Source organism: Enoplosus armatus, chromosome 3, assembly GCF_043641665.1.
Source record: "Enoplosus armatus isolate fEnoArm2 chromosome 3, fEnoArm2.hap1, whole genome shotgun sequence".
In the NCBI taxonomy this organism is placed as follows: Eukaryota; Metazoa; Chordata; class Actinopteri; order Centrarchiformes; family Enoplosidae; genus Enoplosus; species Enoplosus armatus.
This window is the reverse complement of record NC_092182.1, coordinates 23,631,667-23,657,228: the sequence shown is the minus strand read 5'-3', so window position 1 is coordinate 23,657,228 and position 25,562 is coordinate 23,631,667. Positions and strand designations below refer to the sequence as shown.

General features: G+C 40.4%; 1 protein-coding gene across 1 annotated transcript in view; it reads right to left on the bottom strand.

Moving 5' to 3' along the window:
* The window catches only part of stab1 (stabilin 1), a 64,664-nt gene that overhangs the window by 26,184 nt on the left and 12,918 nt on the right, over positions 1-25,562 (bottom strand). Inside the window, exons 13-46 of the mRNA XM_070901897.1 lie at positions 24,403-24,534; positions 24,081-24,152; positions 23,109-23,222; positions 22,730-22,783; positions 22,274-22,354; positions 22,014-22,172; positions 20,688-20,750; positions 20,103-20,195; positions 19,421-19,507; positions 19,220-19,331; positions 18,748-18,934; positions 18,108-18,201; positions 17,206-17,364; positions 16,728-16,823; positions 15,975-16,070; positions 15,077-15,124; positions 14,712-14,845; positions 13,275-13,386; positions 12,487-12,564; positions 11,869-11,970; positions 11,678-11,782; positions 8,892-9,026; positions 8,034-8,162; positions 7,347-7,400; positions 6,912-7,025; positions 6,270-6,465; positions 5,393-5,488; positions 5,250-5,295; positions 4,041-4,120; positions 3,809-3,934; positions 3,595-3,668; positions 1,814-1,885; positions 1,040-1,159; positions 894-941 (exon numbers count right to left, since the gene is read on the bottom strand). Coding sequence (XP_070757998.1) covers positions 894-941; positions 1,040-1,159; positions 1,814-1,885; positions 3,595-3,668; positions 3,809-3,934; positions 4,041-4,120; positions 5,250-5,295; positions 5,393-5,488; positions 6,270-6,465; positions 6,912-7,025; positions 7,347-7,400; positions 8,034-8,162; positions 8,892-9,026; positions 11,678-11,782; positions 11,869-11,970; positions 12,487-12,564; positions 13,275-13,386; positions 14,712-14,845; positions 15,077-15,124; positions 15,975-16,070; positions 16,728-16,823; positions 17,206-17,364; positions 18,108-18,201; positions 18,748-18,934; positions 19,220-19,331; positions 19,421-19,507; positions 20,103-20,195; positions 20,688-20,750; positions 22,014-22,172; positions 22,274-22,354; positions 22,730-22,783; positions 23,109-23,222; positions 24,081-24,152; positions 24,403-24,534 — 3,468 coding nt within the window. The remainder of the gene's footprint in view (positions 1-893; positions 942-1,039; positions 1,160-1,813; positions 1,886-3,594; positions 3,669-3,808; positions 3,935-4,040; positions 4,121-5,249; positions 5,296-5,392; positions 5,489-6,269; positions 6,466-6,911; positions 7,026-7,346; positions 7,401-8,033; positions 8,163-8,891; positions 9,027-11,677; positions 11,783-11,868; positions 11,971-12,486; positions 12,565-13,274; positions 13,387-14,711; positions 14,846-15,076; positions 15,125-15,974; positions 16,071-16,727; positions 16,824-17,205; positions 17,365-18,107; positions 18,202-18,747; positions 18,935-19,219; positions 19,332-19,420; positions 19,508-20,102; positions 20,196-20,687; positions 20,751-22,013; positions 22,173-22,273; positions 22,355-22,729; positions 22,784-23,108; positions 23,223-24,080; positions 24,153-24,402; positions 24,535-25,562) is intronic.

Sequence of the window (25,562 nt, the reverse complement as noted above, 5' to 3'; positions counted from 1 at the left end):
TTCTTTTGATTTGTGTTATTGAAACACCTGCTCAGTCATCAGCAGCTCCTGTACACTCAGTGCTGTGTTTGTTAGGCATTATAGAAAGGAGGGGGTGTTGCTAGCGTTAGCTGTCATCTCTTTCATCTTTCAGAGTAGCACAGTGGAATTCATCACCACATATTCATTACTTGAAACACTGGGACATCAATAAGAGTTCTGGTAGGAGCAGTATTGAGGCCCGGTCACACCCAACAAAAGTGGCACTGGGAAATTTATCCACATGTTTTTATGGAATATTTGGTGCTTGAAGCTGGTTGAAGTAGTGACTACTCATGGGGCTAAGGAGGTTAAATAATAATGATAGCTTCTTCTGATTTGGACTCTCCAGCTCAATGTTATGGAGATTGTTCAGGTATTTCATTAGTATCATTTCACCAAAACTAGACGGCATTTTCTGATTGCCATGACACAAGGTCAAAGTTCACCAAAGATTTTGCTGCAAAATGTCGCCAGCGTCTGTTGGAACTGAAGTGATATAACGACCACACAGATATCGCAGTACTGAACATTCACACCCAGTGGAGAACACGAAACAAATAAAAATAAAAATAAATTCAATTCAGTTTTCTTGATCATTTTAACCAGATTTCTTTTCTTTTTTAATTTCAGTTGGACTTTAATCATTACATTTCATGATGGCGTTAATTTAATCATGTATAAGCAGTGAAGTCCAGCCCACAGAGCAGCAGCAGCTCTGATTGACCAGCTGTTGTGTCTTGCAATCATGTTTTGGGTCACGCCTCAATTTTCAACAAAGCACCTAAATTTTCACGAAGCAGCATCAAATCATTTTTGAATTATTATTTCTTTTATTTACTGTGTGGATTTCAATATGTTTGACAGCGACTCACAGATAACATTCGACGGAAGTAGGTGTTCTCTGGACGTCGGAACAGCTCCTGTAAGACAGAAAGACAACACAACTTCCTGTGAGGGGGGAGAGGTGTGGCAGTGGGATGTCAGAGGTCAGGGGGAGGTCAGAGGTCATGTGACTCACATTGTTGGTGCTTCCCCGGCAATTGAAGCCATCCCCCACGTAGCTTCTGAGGCAGGTGCAGTTCCTTTGACCCAGACCCTTGTACTCACAGCGAGCATGCTTACTGCAGCCGCCATTGTTCTGCACACACACACACACACACACACACACACCCACACACAAAAAGTACATTTAATTGCTGATACAGGACAGGTATTAACAATCCTACACACATTTAAATTTTTGATAAAATCATCAATAATGTGTCTGACTACTGACATCTTGTATTACAACTTTCTTTTTCCGTTATTAGTGTGTTGACCATATATAAATATACATGTTATTAGCAAATTAATGAAATTGGCAGCAATTTACGTTTGCCAAATATGGCAACAATATGGCAGGAGATAATAGGCCACAAACATGGAGAGCTCACTGTAGTGGCTGCCACCACAGTATTTATTTTGGGGAAAAAAAAGATCAGTTCAAAAGCGTTGATGACCACTACAGTCCATCATTCTGTGCAAACTTGGAATCTGTGTGGACTGCCACATTACTCACATTGGTTGTATTTGTTTTAAGTATCTATTTATCTACTTCTTTCCCTGGCCGTGCTGCGCCCCTACAATACCTGGTGTCCCTACCATTTGCCTTTACTGTCTATGCCAGCAGCCAGCTCTGCCAATGGGATGAAATAATCAGTTTCCCTTGTTTTCCCTTGAAAGCAAGTGTCAGTATATTGTAAGAGGACAGAATAAAGCAGATGAGATTCAGCAAAATGACACACAGACATACATTTCTGCAGGGGTTGACAGGGTAACAGAACCTCCCCGATCCCTGAAAGCCCATCCGACACCTGCAGGCCGTCTGGAGACAACAACACAGAGAAAACAGTCAGCCAGTAAAACAGTCAATCACTTCATTCTTCTGTTTCCTCCCCCTGTGCTCGGGCCAATCAACACATGAAATAATCCTTTTCCTTAACTCCTGTTCTCAGCACCAAATCCCCCATTGAGCAATAAACACAGTTCTGTTGTTTCTGGGGGGGGGGAGCCTTAACAAGAAAATGTTCTTTTTTTACAACCTGCTGGTCACAATATTAACAAAAACTAGACCTTAAGGCCCTCATTGATATTGTATTTTAGATGGGCATATACATATTTATATAATAAATAATTATTATATTATTATTATTATTTATAAAACAGTCCTGCCCTGAAATAAAGTGGTTTAGCTAATTTGGTTAAACCGGGGGTTTGTTTGACTGTCGGCTCGCGTCACTGCCCTGTTGGATGTTGCTGCATCCCAAGGTGTCAATGATTAAGACTACGTCTGTATTCATGTGAAAATGACTTGCGTCCACATTAGAGTTTCCAGGTTATTGCGGAAAGTGAAACACCTGGACGACTTCTTTTCCACACAGTCAACTATGACTCTTTCATTAAAGGTGCTCCCAAATTTGGGATGGTCCAGCCCCCTGCCCAGGCGTGTCCAGGCATGTCTCTGATTCCAATATGTTGGGGATTCTTTGGGTGCTTTCCAACTTAGGCAGAGATATTGCTGACCCGTGTATCGGTGGCCTGATTATTTTGAATTTACAGCCTACACAGCTGACACCCTTATCTCTTATCTCCAATTTATGACGTCGTTATTTCTGGCTATTTACAGCCTCATGTTATCTGTCTTTCCAGGCCATATTTCTTAAGAATTTAATAACTGTCAGGTTACATGTTTCAACAAACATAGTTTTCCTCACTCGTGCAAACCTTAACATTAGATGTGATAACATTTGATGTGATGAATACATTTGGTTATTACTTGTTATATTTGAAATACAGAGCACCTTTAATGAAAGTTTACTACAACACTCTATAACTCTACTCCGAGTGACGACAGGTTCAACCTCTGATCAGTGTCTTCCTGCTCTCTGTGGTCGCCTAAAAAGTGTTTTGCCAAATTCTCAATATAATTGTTCTTATCTACATATTTTTTGTCTGACAAAATCCTAAATATAAATATTGGTTAATGACAGCAGCTCTGCAGTGTGTTTGGCTGTACAGACATTATTAAGAACGATCACAAATAAGGTTTGAGACAAAAGAAATTTCTCCTTAAGTTTACTGCTGGACAGCCCCGACCCTCAGTGGGCAGTTTACATCTTTGTCTTTGAAAACCACAGTTCTCCCCGTACACACTCAAACACGAAGTCGCCATTTTAAGATTTACACACTCTGGAGGCCGTTTTGGGAAAGCTCTGTTTTTGGGGGAGAAAAAAATGTTTTATTGCGGACGGATTTAACCGGCTGAGAGTGGACGTACTCTGACTTGGTGAATTAAATGAAATAATCAACAGAAATGGTGGCCAGAGCTCTAAAAACAATACCCAGATTGTAAAAAACTGAAATTTACTTTAAAGAACTTCCCGGATGCTATCTGGTCCTCACTAAAGTGAAACCCTCCTGAAACTCTGACGACCTGACGTGGCCTCACCCGACCTGACCTGAGTCTCAGACACAGTGATGGCTCAGTGTTGGGTCAGGTCTAACATTATGCACCGCAGTACAGTGTTATCTTACAGTGTTGGCGCCTGTTCTGATGCACTCTGCTGACGTGTGGCAGTCTCCATTGTTGACCAGACAGCCGTCGATCTCTGTGAGCACACAACAGGTTGGAAAATAAATTTTTTATGACATATAAAACATGTAAATCAACTTTTCCAGGTCTTGGTAAGATGTCAGGAGGTTCAGGTTTGGGGTGTGGTGTCAGAGGTCAGGGGTCAGGACTACATACCCAGGCAGATGACCCCGTCTCCAGTGTACCCCTCTCTACAGGTACAGGTCCTCTCTCCAGCTGAGACCTTTGCACAGACGGCAAACTCTGAACATCCACCGTTAGACCTGCTGCACAAATCCAGCTCTGAGAGAGACAGAGAGAAAAAATTTAATCAGATTTGATTTATGTACAGGATGTGTGTGTGTGTGTGTGTGTGTGTGTGTGTGTGTGTGTGTGTTTGTGTTTTTACCTTTGCAGTAGGTTCCATTGCCTTCATATCCAGCCACACACACGCAGGCAGCAGCTGAACCCTTTGGCCCTGTTATACAGCTGCAGCAGAGGACAAACTGTTCAATGCTTGTGTCACACATTTCTACCGAAGCTGAGAGCTGCGGTCATCTGCGACCATCTTTAAAGCATAACTCTGACGATATTCTATATTTTTCTTATCCTCAACAAATCCCATGCGCAGACCCAAACCAACAATGAATTGCTACTAGTACTATAGTCTATGTATCCAAAGTCTGATTGATATATCTTATTCCTCTGTGCCATAAAGCCCCATTGTTGTCCAAAAACTATTAATTACGCATCAATGAGCCACACTGTTTGTTCCTTTATTAACATGAACACGGCCACTGTAGTTTATTTTGACTCAGTCCCACATGTACCATCCTGCTGCCCCAAATACTCACTAGAGCGCCAAATGTGGATTAATCTGCCGCTGAAAATAGTCCCCAACAAATGCACTATTTTATTGAGTAATGTTTGTCAAAAACTACAGTGGCCAGCTGTTTTAGGTAATTATTTTTTTTATTATATTATTTGTACTACTCACAGTTGAAAAATAATATCAGTTGACAGCTCAACACAGATTCAAAATGCAGATAATTAGTTAGCAGTATGTAAATTAGCCAATAAAAGCAGAATGTTCTGGTAAAGACACAACATCATTGTGTTGAGTAATAACATTTTTGGACACTACTCAGGTAGTGCTGCCAACTTACTCGCTAGATTTAGTGGCTTTCAAGGTCCCTTTAGCAAAAAATCTGGTGACTTTTCCCATGTGTGAAATATTTTGCCCAAAATATTAAAAGCACCTTTCAACATAATGCATCGAGTACAACATCACCACCCACTACGACCTAAATAATAAATATAAAGTAGACAAAAAATTAACATTTATTAGCTTCATAAAAATAGAATTTATGGCTGAGCTGTTATATTAGATTACACTAGATTGTGCAGGTGTACCTAATAAAGTGGCCACTGAGTGTAACTGGCAAACACTGTACTCTTCTTTTTGTTAAACACTAGTCAGTGATGACTTGGGATTATGTGAATCCTCTAATAAAAGGTTCAATAGAAATTTAGACAACATTACAAAATAGAAAACAGCCCAGTGGTTGTTGATCCAGATCACACACAAAGCAGCTGCAGATGCAACAGGAGGACTTACTTGGCGTTCTCGTCACACACACCTCCACAGGCGTCGTCTTTGATTTCTGACACACACACAAAGATTTCAGGTGATGACAGGTTGGAGAAAATATTGACTGTGATTACAATTTCACTGTGTGTAAGTGTGTGTATCCGTCTTACCTGCAGAGCAGGAAGCTCCTTTCCAACCTTTATAACACACACACCTGCCACTTCCTGCCAGACCGTCCTCACACTTTCCATGGTTACACACACACTCTGCAACACACACACACACACACACACACACACACACACACACAGGTTAACTGTGACAGCAGTGTTTCCTTGGTGGTTTAGGCTTTTGATAGTAATCTTTTGACAATTAATAAAATGACTCATCTCCTCATAGGCTTCCTCATTGGTTAGCATCCTAGTTTTGTTAGCATTGATTATTAGCCGTGCTAGTTTGTTAAAGTTGTAGATTTGTAAGCATCACTAGTTTCATGGGTGTGTTAGCATCACAGTTTTGCTGGCATGCAGTGCAGACTTAAATTTGTGACATACAGCGTCCAGTGGACCCCGTTCAAATGTTACCTTTACTGCTATTTGCACATTTTCCCCCCTGAGGCAGCTGAACTTTGTTCACCCCTCGATTTTCTCTGTCCTCTTTTTCACTTAATGTTGCCCTGATTCATTTTCTTTTAGTCTGACACAAGTTTATGTATTATCTATCACTTCATACAGAGGGTTTTAGTATCCACTTTCTTCATTCCGAGAAGCAGAAAGATGTTCCTGAGGTCTGTCTGGCTCTTTCTGTCCATATTCTAAGATAATTGAGTGACCACTAGTGTATTAGACAGTAAAACATTCATCAACTATAGCTCCCATGTGGCTTGAATAGTGCTTCACGAAGACTGCTCTTGTTTGTTGGTCAGTCTAATAAAGTAACACCTCCCTGTGGCAGAAATACATTATAGCAACAAACTTCAGGTTGTCAGCAGTCAGAGTCTCTCTGTGTGTTCAGGAGTGTTTCAGGATAAGTGTGTGTGTTCCTCACTGGACGAGCAGTTGACTCCATATCGTCCTGGCTCACAGTCCTCGCACGCGGTGCCATGGAAACCCTCGTAGCAACGGCACTCCCCATTGCCATGGTTACCGTCCTGACACTCCCCGTGATTGGAGCACCAGCTGCCGACGTCTCCGGGGCATTTGAAGCACTCGTGGCCGTAGTAACCGGGGCAACAGGAGTGATCCTGCAGGACAGACCTTCAGTTTTATTATTATTATTATTATTATTAAGCCCCTGTCAGACTTGGAATCTGTGACACTGCTGACTTCATCTGTTTTTTAAAGTGTCTTTTCCGTGTAATGTGAAAACGTCTTTATTCAGACATCACAAGACTATAATGGAAAGAGCCACAATTCTCCATGATATCTGTCATCTGGTCCACAGAGGGAGCCGTCACTGCTGGAGAACAGCAGTGAGCTGGAAAATAATGATACCAACGAAGAAGAGTGTTTACAGTTCTCTCACAGGCTGCATTACGGAAAGATTTAAAACTTATTCTGCCCTTCTGCCCAAGACAGTTTGGACTCTCATTTAATTCATATTTGCTCACATTTTGGATGTATAATTATTGTTATTATATGAGTTTTGCATAGTGGTAGAACCAAAGTATTAATAGTAATGTCAGCAGACCATGGTTATCCGAAGACATTTGATGATACAGCCTGGCATGAGCTTCCTCCTGGATCCGATTCGCTTCCTGTATCTACAGTTGGGATGCATGTTGGCGGGAAACTGTTCTCTGATCTGCAGTAGAACACATAAGAAATACAGTAGAAACACAGGAGAACACAGGCATCTACAGAGATGACTGAGACAGACTTGTGGCTGGAAAAAGTGCACATAAATACAACTTTATTTTGTCAATTAGAAGCTGCACAAACAGTAAAGATGACTCAGAGTTTTTCTAGTGTGTGGTGCAAAAAAAAAATAACAGCAACACCTGTACAACACAGTGTGATTAAATCTAATTTTGGTAGTTGATGTATCTAAGATTTTGAGGCTATAGATAGTGTTTCTGGATAATGCTTCATGTTATTGTGTCCTGTAGTCAAACGACTTTCTTACTGGTGTGTAGTTGAATAGGCATCGAGGTGGTCCCTCACAGTCTGAACACCTTCCCTGGAGACAAGGACAGAGAGAGGGGTTGGAATTACTGGGACAATCGCCATCATCCATCCATCCATCTTCCCTCCATCCTGACAATCGACGTCTAAACCACGTCTACATCTGCCACAAAGTCTCTCCACTGCTTATGTTTAATGTTTTATTCTTGAAAATACATTATGATGCAAACGCTCCTGTCACATCAATTATATTATAGTGTGTGACCAGCTATGACATGAGAAGTAAAATTACAATTAAAAAGTAAAATTTTACAGTAAAATTAAAACTGAAATAGCATCTGATTGATGGAATTTGTAACTGCTTCACCAATATTTTTTATTACTTATCTTTATCGTCAATGTACTAATGCCCCCCCTCTTTTGCGTCCCCCTCAGGGAGAGAACAAATGCACATTCCTCTAGCAGAGAGCCATCACTGAGAGTGTATTTATTAATCACCACACCCTCTGATCTATATTTCGATCAGTCTATACCTTCTGCACTGCTGCACATACATGAACCAAAATAGCAGGATCATCCTTTCATTAATTTACTCATCCATTCATTCACCCATCCCTCCATCAGTCCGTCCATCCACTCATCATATGTCACATTGATTCATTCATTAATTCACTCCCTCCATCCTTACGTTGACCTGCAGGTAGACCTGTTTCCTGCATCTGTTGCGGCGGATTTTGAGGACCTGAGGGAGGACTAGGATGACACCGTACTGCGTCTCAATGAAAGTGCCATCAAGAGGAACGTCGTTCACACCTGTCTGGAGGAGGAGAAACAAATCAGACTCCTCACTACGCCTGACTGGTAAAGATTTACACATTATTAAAAGACCATACAGGAGTGTTTGCATGTTTCAACACATTAAATATGAATATTTTATACTTCACAAAAATGCTTATCATCTTTCAAATCATCCGATTACCTTCTTTCCAAGCCATGAGTCTCAGTTCATTTCTATGAATATTCACTTGCAGAGGCTTAACATTTGCACTGTCAACATTTAGGAACCTTTAAGTTCCAGTCAAAGTTTTGGTATCATCACTGACAAAGCAGCTGTGAGCAGGAACTCTCCTGACAGTCAGCTGCTGAAAAGCCTTTTATTGACAAACACTGTTGTCATAAAATCAAACTCGAAAGACAAATTATACAATAATTCTGCTGTTCTGCAACTGACTCACGTCAGAATGTCCTTGAACACACCACCAGGTAAATATTTGAAAATATAACTGCTCTCAACTGCACCACAAGACAAAAAAAATGTAATAATGATGATTATTTCTCTGCATTTTGATTTTCATAGAAATTAACTGAAACATTAACTGAAACTTATGGCTGTTTGGAAGGAAGGAAATCAATCAAAAAAATTATAGGAATGCAAACGCAGCTGTGTGGTCCTTAAAGTAACAGACAAGTCTTCAATCATTTCTGGTGTGAGGACACTTCTGGAAGGTTGCTCACATGACTGTGAAGCCTGTGTTGCTATTGTTACCTGGTTGTTGTCGTTTAAGTGGAACTGGACCTGGTAGTCGCTGCCCAGCAGTGTGCTTTTCAACGTGCCATCAGAGAGGTGGTCTGGGAAGAGCAGCTCCTTTGGAATCACATGGTACTTGAACACATCTGAGTCCTGGACAGAGAGACAGAGAAACACAGACAGACAGAAGAGGTGGGTTAAAGGATAATTCTGGTTTATTGATAGTCACCACCCACATCTCTGATATGTCTGTTGTGCTGATTGGCAGATGTTTTAAATAGTTGTTGACCAATCAGAGCTTTTTAGACGTAATTAAGAATTAAGAGAAGTCATCTTCATGTGCCACAGCCAGTGCAGGTTGTTGTAAGTCAATTTACAGAGATAACAAGTCTTAATTCAACATATTTCTATCATTGACAAGACAAACGTTAATTGCTCATTGCAACCACTACCAAAGCCTCTGTGTTGACTGAAATCTGCATAACATGAGAAAGGAGAATAGTTTTATTATTGTCACGGATGCAGGTTGTCATTTCTTGCTGGCAATCAAGGCATTCAGTGCAAATTGTGGCCTGTTAGTAGCTGGTACAGCCGAAAGACAAAATAACAAATAATTCTTATTAATCAAAAAGGAAATATAAAAAGGTCTTTGGGGAAATATCAGAAATACTCCAGTCTGAGCTCCAACAGAGGAACAAGAGACAAAGTAAACAAACACAGCACAGATAGCACTGTATCTTACAAGCCATGGACAGACAGTGTGTTATTAGCAGTGATGTTAAAGAGTAAGGACCACATGAGCATCTAACTGGACAGAAGTGACATTTGCAGGTACATTTACATGCTCTAACACCATCAACAGGAATATCATCAGTCCTCGTGCCTTGTTCACCACTGTTAAGAAGCTACCAACTCACCCTCACCTCAGCCTGACTTCCTATATTTCAATAAATTTGCATATTTTTTGTGGCCATGTCAAAAAATAGAACCAGACCACTGCTGCAATCGCACAGAAACAACTTGGCCAGATTGTCAACATTCAATGCTATCAATATTAAAACTCTGGAGGATGTAGTGAAGCATCTTAATTATTCCACCAGCTTTTTCAAAAATTCAGTTGCTTAGAAATTGATGTGCTGAAACTTGGCAATGACTCATTCCTATCGAGCATTTTAACAAAATCACTAATCACTATAATCACTGATAAAAGGTGTTAAATGACATTTGTCTGAATACTGACTCAGGTAAAACATCAGCTTTGGTGCTGCTTGATCTTAGTGCAGTCTTTGATACAGTGGACCATAAAATACTTCTTTACAGACAGTAAACAGTCCTATATTGGTTGAGATCATATCTTTAAGGGCAGGCAGAGGGTATGTTGTTGCCACTGGTGATCATAAATCTGAGCGGATCACCATGACATGTGGAGTCCCCCAGGTATTGATTCTTGGGCCGCTATTATTCAACCTGTGCATGCTCCCTCCAGGTCATATCATACATGACAATAACGTTGCTTATCACAGCTATGCAGACGACTCTCAGATTTACCTAGCTCTCTCACCAAGTGATTGTGGTCCCTTAGACTCACTCTATCAATGGTTAGATCAAGAAAAGAGCTGGATGCAATTAAATTTCCTTCAATTCAATAAATACAAGACGGAAATCATTGTATTTGGCAACAAGGAGGAAACAATTAAAGTTATTGCTCAGCTTGATTCCAGAGCTATAAAGACAAAATCCCAAGTTAGAAATGTTAGAAAGATTTATAGAAACTCATTCATGCCTTCATTTCCAGCAGGGGGGGCTATTGTAATGGTCTCATGTCTGGTCAGAGATCAAATAAGCTGCTGCCAGAGTTCTAATGAAAGAACCAAGAGATCTGAGCTCTACTGTCCTTAAATATTTCCACTGCCTTCCAATTACTTATAGCAGAATAGATTTTAGTGTGGCTACTAGTTTATAAAACACTCAATAATCTTGGGCCAAAATACATTTCTGATCTCCTTTAAGAATATAAACCCAGTACCAGGACCCTTGGATCTTTAGGAATCAGTCAGCTGGTAGAACCTCGAGTCAGAACCAAACGAGGTGAAGCTGATTTTAGCTACAACGCTTCACACAGACGGAACAACTTTTCTATTTGTCTTGTATTTAATTTAATTTATTTCATTTCATTACATTTTTCAAATTCAATTTTAATCTATCTTAATCTATTTTATTCTGGTTTCCATTGGTTATTGTTTTGAATGTTTCACTAATGCTTTTCTTTGCCTATGTAAAGAACTTGCCGTGCTGTTTAATGTGCTGCAGCTGAGCAGCAAATTAGCTATCTAGCCTGAAAACTGACATTAGCGGTGTACTTTTCCCCAATGAATATTTTTTTTAGTCGCTCATTCAACAAGCTAAGGTGCAGGACGTGTGTTCATGTTTATAAGTTAGATAAGAAGGAGACTTTAACAGGAAAGCTAATGTGGGTTGTTGTTCAGAGTCAGTGGCTCTTGTTGTGCATTGGGCTACTGTCTGGATGTCAATGTGACCGTCTGCCTATGACAGAACACTGACGTTACTGCTTTATACAAATATTGTTTACAATTAAGTGATTTGATTGGCTGTAAGGAAACAAGTTCTTTGTGTATGTAGACGGGGAATTAACTCATTAATGCTAAGATAGGGGACGCCATCATGAATCCCTTTGGCTTCTGATTTTTTCTCGAATGAGAACAAGTGATTTACAGAGCAGATCCATCCATTTTAATCAGAGAAGGGTTTGCAGGCCAGCACTGGCTCATATCATCTGGACCTACCAGGAGGGAGGAGTTAGTCCTGCTAAGGTGCTGCCTGATGGCATCATCTGTTGGCAGCAGGAGGGTGAATTCAAGCAAACTCAGATCCTTTGACAGATTGTACATCTGTAAAAAAAAGAAACACATACTAAAACACACTGAATAAAACTAACAAGGTTGAGCTCAGATGGACAGACAGACTGATGTCTTACCAGAGCGTACTGTCTGAACAGGGTGAAGCTGGAAGAGGAGTTAAGGAAGTTCATCAGGGTGGGGGGCTCGGGGGGAAGGTCTGAGCGGGATGGGAACAGAATCTGACCCCAAACAAATAAACAAACAAAGAAACAGACAGGGTTTCAGTTCATTCAATATTTTTGTAGGAACCATAGGGACTTGAATTTGCTTTCATTCAGTTACACTTTACCCACAAAAGACTCTCTTAAACTTTCTATTTTAGATTGGGGTTGAGGTCTAATTTATTCTTTCCTCGTCCTCCGCCTCCTGATCTAACAATGCGGGTAAGGGAGGTGTGCGTGGAGATGAACAGTCCTCTACAACAGCTCCATATCACTCTGTATACTTGGAGACTCCTGTTTGCTGAGCAACGCTTGAATGATCCAATCAAATTCCAGAACAATTTGATGAAATCCCTCTCAAAATGTCCACAAATTCCTTCTCACACATTAGGAAAACTAATGCTGCTTCACTGAGCCTTTAACGATAATGTTGTCTGTCTGTTCAACAAATCAGTTTGCCATGAAATTTGCTGTGGATGTTTATGGCCTCCAGAGGATGAATTGTTTTAACAACCCCATGATCTTTCCTCTTACCTGGTCTATGATGTGGATGTAGCCATTGATTGCAGGCAGGTTGTGGGAGAGGATGGAGGCGTTTCCAATGTGGATCACCTGGAACAAAACAACAACAGTTACATATGTACTGTATGTGTGTGCGTGTGCGTGTGTGTGTGTGTGTGTCTAAACCTGAACTAGGTCTGAAAATATGTGTGATTGTGATATTTTGTATTTTGTAGTACCAGTTGTGTGTAATTAATGTCTGATTTGCTGAGGCGGTAGTTAATTACATCGTCTACACCGGGGACTGAACCCTCTAGTCTCTGTGAGTGAAGCAGAGCTCAGAAGGAGTAGTTCAATAAAGGGATTTATTTATTATTCATCTTTATCTATGTATTTATCACAGAGGTCAGGAAATAACAATAGTGTGGCTCTGCATAGACATATTCAATAATGAAGTAACAAAATTATAAAACATTTACTGAGGCTGCAGTTCAATTGCACCTGAGGAAAAATATGTATTATTCAATAAATATAATACAGTCTAATCTGTAGGTTTGTTTATATTATTGAAGCCATTTAAGGAATAGTTCAACATTTGCTTGTGTTTATTCACTTACCTTCTGAGCGATAATTGAGAAGAATCATGTCTGTGTGTAGAGAGCTGGAGTCAGGATGTGGTTAGCCTAGCTTAGCATAAAGACTGGACGGCTAGCCTGGCTCTGACCAAAGTTCAACAATACACCTACCAACGCCTCTGAAACTCAACTGAATTGTTGCCAATAGTGTGTCTTAGTAAATCCACCTAATTACCACATTCTTACCCCGCTGCTGTTGCTGATCTCCCAGTAAGTGGGGGGGTTCAGGGTGGGCAGCCTGTTGCCCATCAGTCTGCCAAGATCTTCTACAGAGTAGATCCCAGCCAGGAAGTGGGCCCTGCAACCAGGAAGAGCAAAAGGAAATGGTTACAATTCATTTCCCTGAACACAAACTCACAATGAGCTCCAGGGAGATTGTGGATGTGGCTTCAAGCCTGAAGGATCTTTGTTCCATCAAGTCCAATGTTTCAGAGGTGAGCAGTGTCGTAAAAGATTTAAACCATGACGGATGGCTCAAAACATCCAGTGAACACTGGTTCCTCAGCTTCCTGGTGGATCCAGTTCAAGCATGATTAGCATCAACACTGTCGGAGAAAACAGCGGGCTTCCTGAGCAGCAAAGGACAATGCTGTGTGTGTGTGTGTGTTCATGGTAATGAAGGAACATATCATGCTGTGAAACAATGTGGTTCTTCTTTTTAATCGTTTTTGGGCAACAATGAAGCTCTATGGCACAGAGGAATAAGATATATCAGACTTTGTTGTTGGTTGTGAACTACTGTAGCTGGTGAGCTGACCAGGTACATGGTAGCACTAGCCAGTCACAACAGCACACCAAGCTAGCACTATCCTATTGGTAACAGTTTTTTTGACATTCACATGTCAAACTTCACCAAAGTTGAAGCTGACGCAAAACACCGTCGGATATTTACTGTGGATATGTAAACAAATCCGATTACATTGAGTGATAATTATCTGCTCCTCTCGTGTTTTTCTACATTTTACTTTGAAAGCATGTAGGCACATTTAAAACTCTGATGTTGCTGCACACAGGACTCAAAGAGGAAGGAAATGAAAGCTTGGTCCACCACAGAGTTGTCATCTGGACCTCAATCACAAAATAAAGTTGCTTGAAACGTATTTAATTATTGACGCCACTGGAACTTTGGAATTGTATGTCAGAGACAACAACCATCCATCATACTCACCACGGCAGTACATCGAATCTCTGAGGCAACCTTCCAAGCATAGTGTTTAGTGGATATTATCTTCTGATGAAATATATCCGTCTCATTGAGTTCATGTTGGCCTGAAGGAAATCTACAATCAGTTCTCTGTAGCGTAACTTGATTATTTCTCCAGACCTTCTCTGTGAGCTTGATTGATATGGCTGTGTGAGATGATGTTTTCAGGGGTAAAAAGTTTTCTCACCTGAACTAATTTTTGCTGACAAAGTAAAGCAATAGTCACACATTTTGGGAAAGAGGAAACTCATATCCATCTTCTCATCCGACTCTTGAGAAGACAGCGAACAAGAGGATTTACAGACATGATGTCTGTTGTAGGTCCCGACACGTAGACTCAAAGTATAGTACTTCCTGAGTTAAGTGTGAGTGTGTCTGTGTTTCTTATACACGTCTTATCAGTGTGTGAGGTGACTGACCGCAGGAAGTGAGGCAGGTGGTGTCGGCTGGTCCAGAACGAGTTCTGAGCTGAACTAATGTTCCTCATAGCTTCTCTGCATGGAACCAAGACTGTGATGTTCCCACTCAGGTCCTCAGAAGAGTGGCTGTACTTCTGATAACACACACACACAAATACAATTTATGTAACCTTTAGTGGTGGCAGGCTGATTCAGCAACTGCGTGTATATTTAGATGAGACTAAATAACTTCATTCATCCAGCTAAGTTTAAATGTAGCTTATTATACGCAGTATGACAGTTATGTTATAATTTAAAGTAAAGTAAAAAAGAATAAAAAATAGAAAATTGAATGAGTGAGTAACTCTAGTCTGTTTCTTACACACCTGAATCAGTCGATAGAAACTGTACATCTTTGAGTTCATCTCCAGCTCCTGCAACCACACATATACACACACTGTTATATAGTATAAACTGTACACTGTAAACAAATCCATGTTTTAGTAGCAGTGTACAAAGCATTCAGGTAGCAGCTTCTCACTTTTAGCCGCCGCTGACCGGCGCTTTTATGTGTTAAAATTACAAATGTTGCAGGCGGCAGGTTATATCAGCTAATTAACGTTAATTCCAGGGGTAATTTAATCACAGGCCAAAATTAAACAGCACTGTCGCACGGGAGGTAAAACGGGTTGGGGGTTCAATCCCCAGCTGCCCCCGTCATGTCCTTGAGCAAGACACTGAACCCTAAGTTGCTCCCAGTGGAGACCATGGCAGCTCGGTCGCCGTGAACGTGTGAGTGAATGCGTGAATGAGACTTAGCTGTAAAGCGCTTTGGGAACCGTGAAGGTTGAAGTGAGATCATTTACCACTCTGTAACACCACTGTACAATTGAGCGTTTTTTACGTTCCAACAACTCCAACAGAGTGATACTTCTTCCGTCTACCTGATCGCATCACATCAATTACTAGAGCCGCATTCTCTCAGTTAAATTTTCATTCATATAAATAAAATCAATAATTTAAGCTTATGAGCTTAATAGTTTTAAACCAGGACCTCCAGTATTGAGGTTAAGTAGCTTGTGAAAAAAGGTGTGCTAAAGTCAGTAGGCTGCAGCTGTTATGTGTCAGATACATATTTAATCATCATTGCATATCTTTGTAAATATAAGTGTCGTTAGGACTCGGTATCAACAGATACCCACTATTAAAACGGACTTGGATCAGGACTGGGGCCAAAAAAACTTGATCAGGATATCCCTATACGACACTGGTCTGAATACTTACATCCAGTAATGATCCATAGCAGATGGTTCCGTCTCCAGCGTAGCCATCAGGACAGGTACAGGTGTGAGATCCAGCATCCTTCAGCTCACACTTTGCCTGACAGAGTGTACAGCAGATAGGGATCATGGGAAATGTATCTAACCTACTGAGATCGCAGCAATCACAAGCAATTGCCCATCCTCTGTTCTCATATTTTTACTTTACTGTTTACTGTGACTCATAACACAAATAAACATTAAATAAATTAACAGATTGCACATCAAAGTCTTCAGATGAAGAAGAATCAGAATTTTAATATCTGGAAGTCTGGAAATGACGTAACAGCAACATGTATTTTCCAGAAACAATGTCCTGGTTACTCCACAGATATTAATGGTTATAGTTGAGAACTATTATCATGACAACTCTACCAAAGTATGACCAAAAACAGTTTCTTCTGTAATTTTCGGTGCTTTGAGCCCCTTAAACCATTTACCACCATTAAGATGGAGGCGGAAGTCTCAGCAGCAGAGATCTTACTTTTTGTGTTTCATTTTGTTTGGACTCAGAGAAGTAATTCATGTAAAAATGTAAAAGTTGAAGCTTATTTGGAAAGTTTTAGCAGGCTTGTTGTGCTTGCTCCCAAAATATGTTGTTTTGATGTAGTTGTGGTTCTTTTAAATCCTCAGTAAATGAAACCAAATCTTTCTTCATGGCTGACATGATTTAACACTTTGCGTGTGTGTGTGTGTGTGTGTGTGTGTGCATGTTTACCAGGTCATGGCAGCCTCCATTGTTCTTAAGGCAGGGGTTAATGAGGTCACACACGATGCCGTTCCCCATGTAACCTGTTTTACATACACACTCACTCTGCAGACAGATAAACAAACAGTTGTTAACTGTCTTCTACAGGCAGCTGATTAGTAGCTTGTTATTAAACCATACAGACAATATGAGATAATGACAACAAAAGAGAGTAGACTTGGAGACATCTATCTGAGTTAATGTTGGTTGGTATATTTGTTAAAATAGAAGCGTGAGACAAGATTGAAAACATTAGCTTTAGAAAACACTGCCAGTCAGTTACCCGTTAGACAGACATGGAGAAGGGATGGGCTTCCCAAACAGGGAGATAGCAGGTCCCAAAAAAGATAAGAATGTAAAAAAAAAAAAAGTTAGTAACTGTTAATAGCTGTTTAGTTACTGATTATTACTAATGCTTATTATCTATAATTATTTGTTAGTAACTGACCTGTCCAGGTCCGATGTGGTTACAGTTGGCGTTGGGGCTGCAGCCTCCTCGACTCTCCAGCTGACAGTTGTTGATCTCCACACACACTCTGCCGTCACCTGTCCAACCCTCAACACACACACACGACGCGTTACCTGGGCCCACATACACACACTCTGCCTGTAGAGAGAGAGGGAGGGAGAGTACATGCATATGCATTTAAATACATTATCTAGTAAATACATGGCTGTATATGTATGTAAGTTTAGTTTGTTTTGCCCACTTGTTTTCTCTTTCTATTCTAGGGAGATAGTTTGACTGGAGAGCAGGGCCTTTAAATTTCTTAACTCGCCCCATTTTTGAATTTTATCTTAGCCTTCCTCTGTGAGATTTATTGTAAAACAAAAAGATAAAAATAGATCCCATCAGAGCAGTGTTGTCTTTCAGCAATACCAGAAAAAAAGATTCATGTTTTTATATCTTCACGCATAGACTACTGTAACGCTTTGTTTACCTGCCTTAATGCTCGAGCTGTAGCTCAGCTTCAGACTGTACAGCTGCTGAACAAGACCAAACGCACTTCTCACATCACCCCAGTTTAAGCTTTTTTGCAGTGATTACCAATTTCTTTTAGAATCCATTTTAAAATCCTCCTCATTATTTACTAGGCTTATCATTGCCAGGCACCCGAGTACATCAGTAAACATTTAACTCCTTACTCAACAAAAAGGCCTCTAAGATCTGCGGGGCCAGGCCTTTTAGCTGCTAGAAAGACCAGGTTAAGGTCAAGGTGACAGAACTTTTTTCTGTACTGCCGAGTACTTCTCTCAACAAGTACAAGTCAATTGGGAAGGGAGGTTCAAATAGTTATTACCATCCACATACTCACACACATACACATACATGCAAGCAGTAAGTCTTACGTTGGTGTCGCAGCCTCCACGGTTGCTCTTCAGGCAGGGGTTGATGGGAGAACAAGAGTGACCGTCGCCCTCGTATCCATCCCTACACACACACCTAGTGAAACACACAAAGTACAGCTGTGTCTGATGAGAATGTCATTAGTTTTGCAGGCATTTGGTCATAAACAGATAAACAGAAATGTTGACCTGCTGATGGCGCTAGATGAAATGTCAGAAGATCAAAGTTTTTACAGATCATACAGATCATCAGTATTTTAGTGAACTTTGAGTCAATACAGCTTCTACATGAGTAACTCTGTTCAAATAGCTGTATTTACTGAGGGGAGTCCATCTGTTGTATTGCTGCAAAGCAAAATGATATGGGCACTCTGTAAACACACTGTAAACATCAAGATGGTGACAGCTGTAGCCTCAGTATGCTTACTGAAAATGCACAACAATGTGTTTAATGAGACTAAAAAGTCACAGATGAAAACAAGACTAAAATGTCTTACGTTTGTGTTGACTAACAATAAACTGACTAAAATGTGACTAAAAACTAATACACACTTTAGTTACATTCAAAATAAATCAGAATCAGGGGCCAGAATTAACACTGGCAGTTGTAGTAATAGTAGTAGAAGTAGTAGTAAAGTCTTACATAGTATGCAGTCCTGTGTGTATACAGTATGCGTGGATGTGACAGTGTTCCTGCAGTCCGTCAGAGTTGCAGGGTGTAGCCGTCTTGTCACAGTTTTCTCCGGAGTATCCCTCCGTACAGGATCCTCTCCGACACGCACCATTGCCGCCTGGACGGTTATCACACACACCATGGACACAACGACACTCTGAAGACACACACACACACACACACGCACACACAAATCGTGATAATTTCGGGTTAGTCAGTCACAATAGTGAAACAAAATGATGACGATTAACAGGTGTCCAAGGTCTCAATTTACCACTCCCTACAGAGTAAACTATTGAGTGTCTATTATATAGGGAGAAGTGAATGAGTGAAAGAGTGATTTCCGACAGCGTTTGAATATGAGAAGGGGGCTTAAACAGTTTATACGAGCTTAAACAGATGTTAAGTTGCTCTCCAAGTGTTAACGAGGAGGAGCTCTTACCTTCGTCACACTTGTCTCCATGCTTAGATGGATCCAAGCAGATGTGACAGGCGACACCCTTGAAGCCTGACTGACAGCTGCAAGAGCCGTTGCCATAGATACCGTCAAAGCACTGCATGTGGCAAAAAATAAATAAATAAACACATACATACATACAAACACATCATTCTCCTGTGACAGTGCAGTTTGTTTGTTGCTCACCGTTCCTTTGTCGTAGCAGGGATGCTGGAATCCTCCAATACAGGGTTTACAGTCCGGACCGTAGAAACCTTTACAACACTGTGCTACCTGTTAAACACACACACAGATTAAAACACAAAGATACTGAATGTTTCAAAAGGTAAAGGACTATTCCACCATTTGACTACACAAAATGGATGCCTTTACACTCCCTTCTGTTTTTGCACATGTTGTGGGAATGTAGAGATGTGAACTATTTTTCACATTCACAACTATTGTTGTTCTTTACCGGACTTACTGGTTGTGGTCATACCACACTCTGCCTCTATGTTGCTCTTGAGTCTGTCAACTTCAAAAAGACATATTTTGCTAATTACTGCAGCCAAAAAAACACTATAGACTACTAACTAAAAACTGTTGGTGACAAAAAAAAGGTGATGCATTTTAACACCAAGCTGAGGAACAAGAAGAGAACACAAAACAATATAGCTTCTACGGTCCAGTGTCAGCATTCATCACAACCTGCGATTGCTGAGAACATTTGGAGTTCTACAGTAAGAAGGAATACCACAACCATGGTTGATTCACATGTACTCACACAGTCAACAGAGTAAACATCTTCCCATTTGAGGGCACCAAATAAAAGACAGCCAAGGGGCAGACGAATGAGCTAAAAATAAAGCTCCTGATGCACTGATCTCACCTGTTTGGTGGCGTTGCAGAATTTGGCGCAGCCTGAACTGAGTGTTGGCCTGAGGGGAGACGTGACGTACTCACAGCCGATCTGGTGACTGTCCTGTTTTTTGAGTACAAAAACATATTGTTGCGCCAAAATTGCTAAACTGACTGCATGATTTAGCAGACATTTTAAAGCAAGACTTCTGGAATATGGATCTGGCAGTCAGAATAAAAGCAGGGAATTATAATTATTTGAATAAAAGTTAGGTAATGTAATACAGTCACAATTTATTCTTCTGACATCAACTATAATCTATGCTTTCACTTTTCAAATTACAAATTATATCACCATAACACTTTCTAGTCCTCAATCCTTTTATTCTGAAGGTCAAAGGTCTAATCAGAAGTCTTATTGTTTTCATGAAGACAACTTTAAAAGCTCCTCCATATATTTTACACCTTACATTTTATTCATCTTCGCTCATGGATTACCAAACTGATGATTTATCAATCGATTTCCACATCAAAAGTTTTTTCCTACTGTATGACCCCCCCAGGTATTCTCTGTAGAATAGAAGAAACCTTTTGCAGCGATAACGATGTGTTTTACCATTTCAGTGCTGCCATCAGGACACTGAGTCTCATAGAGGTAACTGCAGTGAACACACGGACCCTGAAAACACACAAACACACACACAGAAAAAATGTATACTTAGCCTTTACTGTTAGCATTAAAGTTAGCTTCAAGCTTCTATTAGCCTGTTTATTCTCTCTGTGTGAAGAGATTAACTATTATAAGTCTGGTGAGGCTGAATAAAGTCATTTTGTCCATGATGACTACTGCTCTCACTGCTGACATGTAGTTAAAGTAGTCAACTAGTCAGTTAGACACGTAGACATGGTAGATAGATCAGAGTTACAATCCTTGACAGGTGTGTACACTTACATTACCAGGTGATTTAGTTCTCCTCAGGGCGAGAGTTTCTTTGTCCATCCAAATCATTAATGTTATTAAATACTTTTTTATTATGTCTGAAATGGGGTATCATGGTATTTTGTCAAATTAAAACACACACACACAAACAGCTTGATTGCAAATATGCCTGCGTCTAGACAACCCTCAACACTTGCTGGGAAGCAGTTTAGCCCCTCAAAGCCTCCCTGTTATGTTCCATAGCTGAACAAGGAGAAAAATAAATAGTGTTTGGTCCTAAGACGTGCCTCTGGTACTCTGTTTTATGTGCATAAGTTTAGGCGGATAACTTCACATTAAATAGAAAAAGTCTTCACTTATATGAAAAGATCTTAGCTTCACAAGGCTTTTATCACAAAGCTTTGACTTTGTAATCAAATATATTTTTTCTGAATGTTTTTTGGCCATTTTCTGCCTTTATTAGAGAGATGACAGGAAATCAGAGAGGAGAGAGAGGAGAGAGAGAGAAATAACATGCAACAAAGGTAATAAACTGAAACGTCATTTGGTTTTGGGTCGTGTCTAGATGGTAACCCAAGATTGGCGAAATGTCAACGTTGACTTATCATTTCAACCCAAACTATGATAGTAGTTTTGTTGGCTAAACCTAACCAAACCGCGACTGAAAATATTGATAGAAAAACTGAAAATAAAAAGTCTAAAACTAAGTGAACATTGACTTTTGGTTTCACACAGGACACGAGGTGGTTCTTGGTTTTGTCAGTCATCAATCATTGCATATCGAGTCTACTGAACTCAGTGCCCCATCAATCAAACCTGTTCTAATTGGAGGAGAGGGGAAACATCAGGGCAAACTGCCCAATCTGACAACAGTGTGTGTAAAATATAAATTAGCAATCTAACGTTATCTAATGTTGGACTCTAGTCTTTATATCGGCCTCACAAAGTTACTGTTCTCTCATGTTTGTTTGTTCAGAGTTTGATTCGCTTCCCTCTGCTCACCACGGTGATCTTGCTCTCAATGACATCACAGCGGTGAGGCAGGATGGGAAGGATGGAGGGTGGGTACAGAAGTCCGTCAATCATATGGATGATCCCGTTCGAGGCCAAAATGTTGGTGCTCGCCAGATGGACGCCCTTCTCGCCCAATAGGATCTCACCCTGTAGAGGAAAGAGGGGGGCACACAGTGTTAATGGAAAACTGCCGGTGAAACAAGTCAAATTATGAGAGACACTGCGAAGAACCAATCAGAGACACTTACATTATCGGACACAGTGACGGTGACAATCTGATTGGCCATCGTCTGAATCTGAGGGAGAGTAGCCAACTCGTCGACTGTCAGCTTCAAACAGAAAAAATATCAACTAAAACGTTTGTTTTAGCTTTTCTTAGTGACTTACCAGCAGTGGAGCTAAAAATGAGGGTGGCGTAAAAGGAAAGGTCATGGGGTCATTAAATTTAAAGGGTCCATCCTCTGGAGAGCAGGAATGGGATCAGGAAATATTATGACAATTAGCCTTCTCAGATTAATATGTGTAGAGGTGGCCTGATAGATTATGAGACATTTTGCTGACGACCAAAGTGTTGGACAGAAAGGCTTCTCTGTCTTCGCCTTCTTCTCCAACAGACAAAAAAGACAAAAAGGAGGAAAGAAGCAGGAAAGAAGGACTGATAGAAGGATGGATTGATGGAGGGAGCGGAGGAGGGGGAGTCTTACCACAGCCTGGGAGAAAACATGGTGTCTGAGAAGTTCTTGAAGTTTATGTTTGGCCTTGAAAAAGAGCACAATATGATTAATAAATCCTTATAAGCTTCACATAGCGTAATGATGGCTAAACGGGCTAACAATTGGTCGCTGGGGTGGTTGTTGACATTATGTCATGACATCATTTTTTTAAGATTTACATCTTCGACAGGAACCAATGGTTTTGGGTCTGAGAGCCACAGACAGGGTCAGGAATAGTTGTTTTTTGTTTTTTCATGGGATTCACTGATAGTAAGAAAATACAGAATGTCAGCAGACTTAACCTGTATGTTATCTGCACTATTCACAAATACACTGAATAACTGAAAACGTAAGTACTAATTACACCTACGTCGTTCAGCATGTACAAGATGCTGCCGTCTCTGGCTCGGTCTACAGCCTGGTTGGTGGGGATAAACACAGTCAGGGGTCCCGGACCCCGCAGAGGAGGGGGCGATCCGCAGTTCTACAAACACACAAATACATCACATCTCATAAGACCTGAGTATTTAGCATCCATTGCCATTTAGAACTGGTTCCAACTTGTCTGACAATTGACTGTTCCCGCCTCCCCTTAGTTACTGTTGCTATGGCTGTCAATCTTTCCATTCTCCCACAGCGTATATACACAGTTTACAATGATAATGGTGGCAAATTAACAATTCAAAATGTTTCATTTTGATTTCAAATAAAAGTAAACAAAAGCAGCTTCTCATTTCTAACCAGCAACAGTGGATTTTGCTGAAATATCAACTGTCACCGGCAGACTGTATCAGCTGTAGCTAGCTAGCTAATTAAAGCTAATTAAGCAATGCTAGCTTCATGAGTTGGCTAAAACACTGAGACTAAAGCTAACAGACAATGCTGTGTATGATAATGAGTTTGGCTGGGGTCGCTGGAGTGTGAAAATGAAAATAATATAATGTATAAAATAATGTAGATTTGACCTTAGAAACAACGCTACACTAGTACTGTACTGTAAGCTAATTAGCCAGGCATGTTAATGTTAGCACCTTACATCACAGCAGATAAACACTGTGTTTAATCCATTCCTTACACTTTTGCTCTTCTGGTTCTGGTTTTAGAGAGGGTAAAAAAAAGACACAAACCTCCAAAATCTTTGAATACTGACTATCCCTGTTACTAGACAATGCACACTGCTTCAACATGTGGAAAAGTCCAAAGACAAACCTGCTGTGCCTAGTTACAGCTGCTAAGCTATTATTGTTCGGGGGGAGGGGTGTAGAATGAACGTTCAACTGATTTCTTCTCATGCGGGGGTAAAATGAAACATCTGTGTGATTGGCCAGAACAGGATACTCACATCAACCAGAGACAGGAAGCGGTTGTATTTTCCATCCTTAGTAAGAATCTCTCCGATCGTCTTATCAGCAAACTGGACACAAGAAGAAGATGATCAAATGACTGACATTCACTTTCATAGCTGACTGAACTGTTTTAATGCAGGTGACACTCCAGTTAGCAGGAAATCATCTAGTATACTGGACATAAAAATAAAATATTAATGCATTAAGGCTGTTTTTTATTAAACAAAAATAGTTTGTTAGTATATATTAGTTAACTTCAGTGTAGATGCTGTATTTTTTGGAGCTTTCCATATTTGGTGAAGGGACCCTAAAACTCACCTGTTCATCACGAGGACGCCTTTCAGAAAGTGTGATTGGCCGGTCAATGATGTGGATGATCCCATTGGCTGCTGGCAGGTCTTCCTGGATGATGGTGTACAGTCTGCTGGGGTCGTCCATCAGGATGAACCTCTACATCAACCAGACAGAGATAATCAGTGTGTTTATGTGCACTCAAGTAACCTGGTTATTGAGACTTTCTGCAATTATCTGATTTCTTAAACATTGTGGAAACAAGAATCCAGCTTTAGACTGATTTCTATCCGTGTAGACATGTAACCTCATTTCCAATTTTAGCCTTTACATGTGAAAATGTGCATGACAGATCCTCCAGAGAGGGAACATATCATGTGGCAGGATGAAAGGAAACATCTTTACTGTATAGCACTGTCTTTTCTGTCCAAAATATGACTAAATCAGATTTGTAAAATCCAGACACATTCAGAAACTGTGCTCTCTTAGTACAAAATCTGTCCTCTCATTGTACCATTGGTCCAAATGTTTTGACAAAAATAAAGACAAAACTGCAGGCAACGGTGTCATATATAAGTGGTTTTGGCAGAAATCTGATTAGTGACCAGTATGTAAACTTGATCTTTGATTTGTGGGACTATTTCTTTGGTAGAAAGTAGATCCTATGAAAACTGTCTCCAGTGTGTTGAGTAACAGGGACTCTGTTTCTGGAAAGAGGCGTTGCTGTTGAATGCTTTAAATGTAATTTAACAGTTCTGTGAGCAGCACAAACTAAATTAAATTCACTTCCATTGTGTTTGGGTGATGGCAGAAAAATTGGTCTAATTTACCTAATCTTCATGGTTCTTCAGATGAGGGGGAAACACAAAGGGGACTTTTAGTTTCTAGTTCCTAGTTCTTGAGTTACTGAATAAACGCAGTCGACTCCAATACAGATTATTGCTGGCCACTCACAACCAAAATACGTGCTGAGAGGCGACTTTTCTTTCACAAACTCATCTAATGTTCCTTGCAATACTTTGGATAAACCCTCTTAAGGAACATTTGATAGTAATTAATCATACCAGATTGATACATTAATTAGGTAGATAAACATAAAGCCAGACATGCAGGACTGAGTGGCATAGAACATGATACTGATGTTGAATATTGACCGGAGAAGGAGCTAACAGTAAGAATGCACTGTT